Here is a 10,824-nt window from a genome sequence, read left to right as displayed (position 1 = left end):
GTTGTCTGTCTGAAAATAACTGATTTTTCACTGTTGAGCCATTATTAACCATTATCTTCCTACATTATTATATAATTAATGTTTAAAAAACCTGCCCTCGCCATAATATTGTGTTATCATTTTTTTTAACATATCTACTTATTAATAATAAGTATATTATTGGATTATAAAAAACCTTTTTATGCTAACATATGTCAAGTAAAACTAATACTTCCAGATAAATGTCATTTAAATAATTTACACATACATTTCTAATCGATAAATACCACTGATTTTATTGTTTAAATTATTTTTTTATTTTTCAAATGGAATTTCATTTCTTTTACTGTTGTCCTCCAACTCTATAATTTTGTGATATTTATAAAATACAATTATTCTAATGCTGCTGCTCCAGAAATGATTTCAATCAACTCTCTGGTGATCACGGCCTGTCTAGTACGATTGAATGTCAAAGTGAGCTTGCCAATCATCTCAGCTAAATAAAATGGGTAAATGGTAAGTATATTTAAAATTGAAAAATTTATATCAAATGAAACTATAATTGTAGTTTAAATTACCTGCGTTCTTGCTAGCATTGTCCATAGCTGTCATTCTCGATGATTGTTCGCTGCAAGCAGACTCTTTCATTGTGTAGTATAATAAAGCAGCAACTGTAAATTCTTGGTAAGATTCCATAACACCTTGATCAATACTGTCATACAACTGTAACTTTGGTGCAGCTAACATAGTTTTAGCGCTCAGCAATGGAACTTCTTCGGTCTGATAAGACACCACAGTTCTTTAAACAAATTATTTACAATTAAAAATACATTTTTTACTAAAATTAGTAATATAGGTAGTAAGTTGTGATAAAAATACTTGAATCTATTGAAAACAATTTTTCCACTGTTGAAATTCAATTGTACCAATTCATTCGCAACTTTAGATGCATCCAAAAATGTGGGTGGTTTGCGGCCAACTTCATTAGCCACTACAGCAATATTTTGAGCATAAAGTCTGTAAACATTAATCATCAGTTAAATGTATCACAATGTTTGAAAATTAAAATATTGAGTAAGTAGTAAAATTAAAGACATAAGTATTTAAACTTTTTCCAGAATTTTTAACTGCTTAGGGGCCCATAAATGTTTAATTTAGCACCGACTACCATCAATTACTTATAATCAATATAACTTGTGTACCATGTGCACGAACATTAAATTTAATTTTTAATGAGAACCTCTATTTTTAATATTACTTGAACTAGTCAAATTTAAAAAAAAATTCCTGTATGTAAATTAAATTAATATCTGAATAATAAAAATTTCTATTAAATTAAAATTTTTTTAAAATTATGTACTTACTATTTTATAGTTCTAGGCACCATGATGCAATCACAATTTATTTATAATTTAAGTTATTAATAAAGAAATTAAAGATAGGAAATTATTTTATTTCTAATTATAAAGTGTAATAACATAATTAAATAAATGTATTTTTGCCATTAGGAAAATAAAATTCTACATTTACCTATAATACTTGTTTAAAATAAAATTATTTTCTACATTATGACAATAATATATATGATTAGCTCTCAATTCTGGATGTTAAGAGAATGTTACACTGACATTTATTGTCTCTGTCTTATAAATGCGTAACAGCAAATTTTAGGCTCAGCAGAAAACGTGTAGTTCCGTTAGTTTAAAAATTAGAGTGAATTGACCTCTTTTAAAGGTTAAAGGTAAGATTATGATCTAGATCAAATCATATGCTTTTTATAATATTTTAATTTTACAGGAAGTTATAGTAGTTATTTTAAGATGTACAAACATTTACAATTTTAAAATACTCATAACTCGCTTTAAATTAAAATATAATAAAAATCATATGATATTGCTCAGATAATAATCTTACCTTTACTTTTGTTAAGAGGTCAATTCACTGTAATTTTTAAACCAACAGAGCTACACGTGTTCGGCTGAGCGTACAATTTTTTGTGTGACATACTTGTAAGACAGAGATGTTATACGTCTGTGTAACATCCACTTAAATACCAGTTACATCAAATATAATTTTAAAAAATTCAATCAATCTGAAAATAGGCTCATTATAAAAATATGTATACATTGTGCATGCACAGAATATATACCTAAATTAAAAAAAAAATAATAAGTCATTAATATGAATAATGAATCGCTTAGTAGTATAATAGTCATATGTTCCACTAGCTGAATTAAAAATATCTATATAAAAGGCTCAGAGTTATAGTGTTCCCTGTTTCTGTGGTCAAATAAAAATGTATTTTTAAATATTTTGTTTCACAAGATTTAAAACAATTAGGAATCTATATATAATGAAAATAAAATATAATATGTTATTAAGAAACTATATAGGTAATATATATTGAATAAATATATGTTATCAAAATATTTTTTAAAAAGCCATGATAAATTATTAAATGTGTTTTTATCTTATATGAATTAATGATCTCTCAGGTCTACGCACACCTAAATTGATGAAATTGAGGAATTATAACTATTATTATATTCATCAACTAACTTATTTTAGCTTACACATGGGTAATATTTAATTATATATAGACACCAGCAATTTAAATATGCTTAACTGTTGATGGGTGAATTGTTTTTTACTATAACCTACCCACAGGTTAAATTTATGAAAAAGAAATAAAATTATAAACTTCAATTTTAGTAGTCACACACATTTTTATTTTATGTATTTCACGGCCAAGACGAAAAACATTTAAAATTAATAAATTTACCTACATTTAATTGTATTTATGTAATTATAAATACATATACCAAAAAATCACAACACATGAATTATGTAAATATATGCAAATATGGCATTCCTCTATAGGACATACAAACTTAATGGTGTATATCAATATTAATGAAATGGTTAAAAAAAAACTAAAATTATACTGTAAATTATGTAACATTAGTCTTTTTTTTTTAATAATGAAAAATATTACTTTAGAATTAACTAATAAACCTAGGTATTTAATGACTAAATATGAAAATAATATAATTTATTAAGAGGACGCATGCGTTGTATCTGTCTTACAAATGTACAACATAATAAGCAAAAAACTGTTTCGCGCAGCATAGAACCACTCCCTCGGTATTTATAGTAGAATTACGAAAATTCCACAACTAATAAGGAACAACTTTATATCTGTTGTAACGTTTTTATTTTTTTGATAGCATTTACCAATAATTTTTAATAACTTAATGAAAAAACAAAAAAAAATCCTAATGTTCTCAAACTGATAATTTTAATTTTATTTATGTTATCCAAATAATAAAACCCTGCGACACAGATAAAGTTGTTCCCTATGCGTTGAGAAATTTTGATAATGAAACTATAAATACCGAGGGAGTGGTTCAATCCAGTGCAAAACAGTTTTTTGTTATGTTGTAAATTTGTAAGACAGAGACAATGCATGCGGGTATAGCGTTCTCTTAATGTAATTGAGCACAAAGTTAAGTGAGAAAATTCTGTACGACCAATGATGTATATAAATAGTAATATATAAACAAGGCTGGTTAAAATTATTTTTAATTATTTGATTCTAGTATACCTCTGCAAAAGTGCACGAGACTTGTCACCCACGCAGAATACTTTTGATTGTGGAGATTCTACAGACTCGTTGCTTAATTCGTTACGAATGGTTTTCGCAACATTTGTGTGGACTGCACCACAAAGACCACGATCAGATGTAATAGCGACAATTAACTTGTTGTCGTCACCAGTTTCCACTGCTTCGGTGGCACCAGACTTTTCAAAAAATGCCTAAAAAAAGATAATACTTGCACATCAAAATAGGTACAAATCTCTGTCTGTTAGCATACATAGTAATTTGATACGGTGTCAGAATTTAAGTTTTACTATTATTATTATTATTATGATTTACCCTGACGCCTTCACCATACGGACGGGCTTGACGCAGTTCACGTTCTGCTCTCGCGTACTTGGCGGCAGACACCATCTTCATGGACTGCGTAATTTTTTGGATGTTCGTCACAGATTTTAAGCGCATCGAAATCTGTTTCAGAGTGGCCATGTTCCGGTTTTGCTGTTGACCGGTGGCGGCGCCCTTCCTACGAACGCATAAGAAACAATAAACCCAACATTAATTATGTGCACAGAGAACGCTGGCGCATCCATTCGGTCGTCAGCGTCGCAAATGGATAAACGACAAAAACCAAAAAACAAAAATTTTGACTACCACGTTTTGCCGCGAGCGCGCTCAAGGGCGGCGTTATTAGAACGCCATCGCCATTTTAATACTCACAGGCAGACCACCATTGTTGTCGGTTTCGAGATCATCATCATCGTGGCGGAGTAAGGTAGGCAGTAAAAAATGAAAAAAGATTTCGAGCGAGTGTCGACGGAGCGTTGGATGGGCTGATGTTGGTCTGGATAGTGCCCGTGTAGATGATCCAAAAATTGTGCGGCGGGGTCAAATAAAGGGTACGCGTACTACAATCGGGTTATCGGTTGCGCGCGCGTTATCAGCACCAGGCGTCGACGCAGCACAGCTGTTTGTTCTGGCGTGGAGCCATAATTCGCCGTTGCGCACCGTTCGCCGCTTACGATGCGCCATGCGCGACATCTCCACGGAATGGTTAGTGGAGGCATCATGCGCGCTCGCCAGTCGAATAAATAACGGAAAAGCATTTTTTTTAATTCGATTTTACGTTTATCGCCTAGCAATACCAAATTTTCGATTTTGAAATTGCAACCAAAAACTGAAGTTTCTCTGTTACTATCTTATTATAGTTATTAAACATAATAATAAGTAGGTATTATTAAACATTAAACTTTAGGTAGGTACCTACCTACCTCCCGGCTCCCGAATAAGCAAATCATTTTTATTTCCTTCGTGTAGTATATTTTTTACTTTAAACTTTTTGTTTACTATTCAATTATTACTATAGGTCGGTACCTATCTACCAATTCTATAACAAACATAATAGTTTTAGGAAACTAAATTATTTTTTGCCCGCCATTCCATGTCCAGTAAGTCCTAACTATATATTAGAAGTTTATTAAGTAAGTACCTATCTAGGCTGTTTAAAACAACATTATGCACATTTGGCGTTTATTTGTATTCCGACGGTGTTTAAATGTTAAATATTAAACATCGTCAGTCCTATCTAATTATAGTTATTATTATTACCTATAACTATTATTATTGCTTAAACTTAATATTATTAAAATGCCATTAAAAAAACCTGTTGAACATTTAATTAAGTGACCTTTCAATAAATTAAAAAAATTACATTGAAATACTAAGAAAAAGAATACTTAACACAATATAATTTAATTTAATTTAACTAGGTAACCTACTTTGACTATGATAGATACGATCTTGTTATAATAGGTACATTGAGTATAATATTAATAATACATTCATAATGATGGTGATATTAATAATAATACACTAATATATCTAATAGTACATCCCCTACTTCCATATGGATCTAAGGCGTGGATTTTATAATAAATAAATAAATATATGATTTTAACCCGCGCATAAAATTATCTTAATTATTAAGGGGAAATATAGTTTTAATTTTATTACACGTCATGTAGAAGATAAATTATTAAATCTATGTAGAAATGACTTCAACACCTTCATTCTTAAAGTATCCAGTATGAGGGGAAAAAATTATTTCGAAATATTATTCGTCGTTTAAGCGAGGGCTAAGACGTTTCATTACTACCAAATTACCTATGTAAAACTCAAATATACATACCTAAGTAAACTAGTTATTTTTATTATTGTATTTATATTATGTAGTTGTTAATATTTAGGTAAATAAATAAAAATGTACAAAACTAAGTAGCAAAAAATGTATTATTGTAATAAGTTTGCGAATTTGTGAATGTATTCCGTAAGAGTTTTGTAAAATAATTGTTTACGAGCAGGGTGGAGCGATTTTTTGGTGGGTTGAATCTGATAAGTTGTGTACTTATACAATTACATTATTGCATATTTTCATTTTTTTCTATGTGTATTTGATTCATAGCAGAACAGGCTCGAAATCTTTCCTATGCATAGAAGAATATAAAAATAATAATTTACAATGCATTAATCTATTTTAGAAAAAATTGCATATTTTTTTAATGTTTTCATGCATTTTTTTCTAATTATCTTAAAATAAAATGCGTTAGACCCCCCGGTATTTTTTACTGTATTATGAATTTGCTATAGATGTATAAAAATTAATAAAATTAATAAAAACATATTGATATATATTATTATATACCTATAGCTACCTACTATATAATATACATATAACATATACATAAAATTTTTATATAACCGCTCCTATTGAAATATCTGTGTAGGTATGCCAATTACAAGTGTACCTAATTATTATAATATTATAATATAATATAGGTAACCCTAAAAAATATGACAATTTTAATGATGTACTTATAGAAAAACTGAATTACATTTTTTGGAGAGTGAGGCTTGATTCTGAATCAGCAAAACATGAACGTAAACCATCGTATATTGTTCCTAAAAATTATAAAAAAAAATATGTTACTAAAAATGGTGCGTAGGTATTCTATTATTTTCCCCTGGCGTACATAATAATCCCTACATCCGGCTGTGTAACTACTACCTACAGACTACAGTTAACACTAAATTATATCTATATAGGTAGCTGGTAGGTGTATACTAGTAGGAGAGAAAAAAATTGATTTTCTTTAGTAATTAAAAAAAAGTTTAAACTCCCTTATACGTGTACGTCGCTCATAATAATGCGATAACCAGACCAAGTCTAATATAAAAGAAACTATTTATTATAAACGCCAACTTTCTTTTTAGCAGATTTATGAAAGCATTTACCTACCTAACTAAACGTAGGGAACTAAAATCAAGAACGCAACAATAAGATATTTGTTAGCGGCCAACAAGAAATTAAATCAAAAACATATTTATTCAATGTAAAAAAAATGAATTTCAAATACTTAAGGAAAAAATTATTTTAATATCCGTGTATTCAAATGTGTTACATTAGACACTGATTTTTTTAAAATTCTAAGTAACGATATCTAACTTTTTCTAACAATTGCTTCTTAATGGGGAGAGAGATATAAAGATTTTAATAGACATATTCAGTATACACACATATTCATATTATTAAATACATGTTGTATTGTGTTTAACATTGGTTCTGGGGGGGGGGGGGTATGACCCCCATACCACCCACCAACTGTAGATGCGCCACTGATAGGATACATTAATGATCTAAAAATATATGTCTCAAAAAAAAACTTGTACAAAGCCAAACATTTTTTGATAGGTACCAGCTACCTTCCTATAGTTTAATAATTAATACTAATATTGTAACAGAAAAATAATTTAAAACCAATTTAAATGTATATTGAAATATTAATAAAAATAGAAATATTTAGGGAAATTCGTTAGGTAGGTTGGTAGGTTTTTAAAATAATTATAGAAAAATATTCATCAAAGTAAATCATTTTATAAATAGGTATTAAATTAATAGCAATATTAGTTGTATGATATTAGACTACTTGGTTCCTTTTAGTAACATATTTCAATATTTGTATAAAATCCATCTTTAGATAATTTTAAATACCTAGTTTATATCTATGTATCTAAGTACCTATTTATCTATAATTATTATTTATTTGTGGAAGCAAAATTTCAAAACCTAAATGATAGTTTAGGTAGGCACTTCTATTTCATATTTGAAGTTTGAACGTATAGCTTAGAAAGCTAATATGTTAATAAATAATAAGTATGTAATAGGTTTAGCCGGTTTAGGGCAAATAAACGACAAATGTGTGAATAATAGATATAATCGTATTAAAAAGTTTCTACATTTACAAGGATAAGTGTTTTGGTGCCGAAAAAAAGCATTAAAACAAAATAATTAATTTTTTTTTTTTGTAACGGCTATAAATTATTTAATAAAAACTGTGGTAAAGAGACATAGAGTTGTATAGACAATAATACAATATATTATATACATATATCTTCTCTGTTAATACTCACTAATGAAGATTTAATCTATTTTTTCGAGTAAAATCTCGAACATTAATGTATCATGTATAAACCAAACTACCTACGTATATTTTTGTTACTAAGCATAGAATTCAAATTTGAATAATAGTTATGTAGAATGATTGAAGAACGATTATCAGGATTAGCGATCGTTTGTTGACAATTGAATGAATCCGCATTGGTACATCGATGTCATTAAACTTCAAAATAAAAAGTAAAATCGATATAATGGACATGTTTTAAAATTCAAGCTGAAAAAATATTTTCTAATTTAGAAATCCATAATGCGGAAACGTCAGAGGTGTGATCAGTCTAAAAATTAAAATGTTTGGTACGTTTTAAGCGAGTTGAATCTGTAATTTAAATTCTCATTATGTCAAATAATTTCCGCATCTCATTGACCGCTGTTCAAGACCGTGGTATCCGGGCTTCGTCGGTGTCATTGTCTGTTTTGCGGTTAAAGACGACATGTTCGGTTAGCCCTGTTAAAATTATATTATTTACGATTATTCGTTAGTAGCGTCGGCGCAGCCCGATTATTTCAAGGTAATCCTTAGGAAATGTTTAAAATGTTTCGACTACAAGATAATCAAACTGTATTATAATTTATATTATTATGGTTTGATTATTTAATTCCACTTTGTTGTGAGTAGTTGAAAACTACAAATCGAGGTGACGTGCACCAGTAGGAATCGGGTGAAATCGATCTCTGCAGGTCCGGACAATGCGGGTAGATGATATAGGTACCCGTCGCTAGGCACTTTAACCCAAAATCGAGTGTATATTTATAGGGTCTGCTAATGGCTACTTATAAATTAATACTATGTACTCGATATAGTAAATCGTCCACCTTATGTATATATATAATATGTCACTAATTATTTTTTTATAATTTAGATTCTAAGCGGAGCGTTGAATGTATTGATTTTACAACGATGACTGCGGGTTTTACTTTTATATTTTTGTGTCTAAAAACCTATTTTATTGTAGACAAATTAAAAAAGGCTTGAAACTTCAATCATCAACTTCGAGGGAGGTTTCTGATAGCAAATTGGATCTAGTTTGTACTTGGTTTAATTACTATGGTTACCTTAAAGATAAACCATCTCTCTCAGAATACTTTTTCATAGTGTACCTACAATGATTTATTATTGAATTCAAATTTATCACATCCATTACTCATTAGGTAGTCATTACAGTGACCTACTCAATGACGAGGAACACTTCGACACTTATACTGCAACAACAGCAGAACGGTTACATAATTAACGGTGTTTCTTTTTATATTTTAGTCATTAGTGCTCATAAAATATACCTGGATGTATTTAACATTTTTTTTTTATCAATTGGTATATATAATATTTGAATATAATATTTTACAATAAAAAGTTAATCAAGTTTCAATATTATAAAAATGTAGGTATACAAATTCTATAAATATACATTTTTTTGTATGAAACGTAGGTCATGTATGTATGGTCAAATACAGGTATTTTAGATTCTGGCGGAGCAATATTACATTGATATTACAATGATGTTTATTTTTTTTTTGTCTGTAATTACCTTTTGGGACAGAAAACATGCTTCAATTTTCTATTACGAAAGTGAATCTAATTGGTACTTTGGGGTACTAAAAATTCTCAATAATTTTCATAAGCGTAAAAAGAAAACAAAAAAATATTAAGGGAAAGCTGTGATTTGTACACAAAATAACACCAATTTTGTTTTTAGTAGGTATAGCTCTATAAAGAAAATAACTGCAGTTATATGAACTTTTCACTGAATGTTTATATGGTCGATTTCTATGCACTATAAACTTTTAAATATATTAGTGCTATTTATAGGCATAAAAAAATTTAGTGTTTTATTATTTTTCTTTGAATTATTGTAAACAATTGTGTGCTTGGTCAAAAAACTTGAAAATGTAATACCTAAAACGTTCCTCGTAAGTTGTCGTTAAACGAAATTAAAAAAAAAAAGTTGAGAATAACTCCACAATAACTTTTTATGAGCATATGAAGTTAAAATGTCTATAATACTATATTATAGTCAATGTTATAATTGCTACCTATTAATAGTTATTTTATTTTCATGTTTTAATTTTTTTATTAAACAATTTCGTTTTATTTTTGTTAAATGATCGAAGAATACGTTTTATGATATCAAGTACTATCAACCAACATCCAGTTAATATAATTAAAATAATTCACACCAATGGAATCAAGGAACTCATCTATACATTATCTACCTAGTAATTGAAATACGCATGTGTTATAACTTATAATATATTGATGACAGTTTTATTTGCATATTTATACGATTTACGATTTGCGAACAAAAATAAAAGACACGCGTGTGGTTATGTCGTAATATCGTATGCAATTCCGTGGTGTAGTTAGGCATTTGTTCTGAGCTATTTTACCCCCACACACTCCTTTTGATCATTCAATTTTATAAATGATATATTCATCTATTATTAGGTATAAACTAGGTAAATGTTTTTTACTAATAAGTAAGAGTAAAATTAATAATGATTAATATAAATAAATCATAATTCAAAAGTCAAAACAAATAAAATCAATATTATTTTTTTGATATTCTTAACAAAATATCGATAATATTTTCTGAATTTAACTTTTTATTACAATATACTACCATAATTGCATACCCATTCAAGAGTTTCCAAGATGTCATATTATAACATTCATTATAATACTTATTACAAATTTAATAACATGTATTACAGATGCCAGTGAATTTTATGATCTACT

General features: G+C 28.4%; 1 protein-coding gene across 1 annotated transcript; it reads right to left on the bottom strand.

Annotated features, from left to right (window-relative positions):
* Positions 1–248: 248 nt before the first annotated feature.
* On the bottom strand, positions 249–4,492 carry LOC100144909 (mitochondrial ATP synthase gamma-subunit). Its single transcript, NM_001126165.2, has 6 exons — positions 4,298–4,492; positions 3,917–4,103; positions 3,584–3,795; positions 859–996; positions 558–778; positions 249–475 (listed from the first exon to the last, which is right to left on the bottom strand). The coding sequence occupies exons 1-6, from the start codon at positions 4,336–4,338 to the stop codon at positions 372–374; spliced, it is 903 nt and encodes a 300-aa protein (NP_001119637.1). The 5' UTR covers positions 4,339–4,492; the 3' UTR covers positions 249–371.
* Between the last annotated feature and the right edge of the window lie 6,332 nt (positions 4,493–10,824).

This window comes from Acyrthosiphon pisum, chromosome X (assembly GCF_005508785.2).
Source record: "Acyrthosiphon pisum isolate AL4f chromosome X, pea_aphid_22Mar2018_4r6ur, whole genome shotgun sequence".
Taxonomy (NCBI): Eukaryota; Metazoa; Arthropoda; class Insecta; order Hemiptera; family Aphididae; genus Acyrthosiphon; species Acyrthosiphon pisum.
Note: the sequence above shows the minus strand (reverse complement) of the source record. Positions and strands in the feature narration are given on the sequence as shown.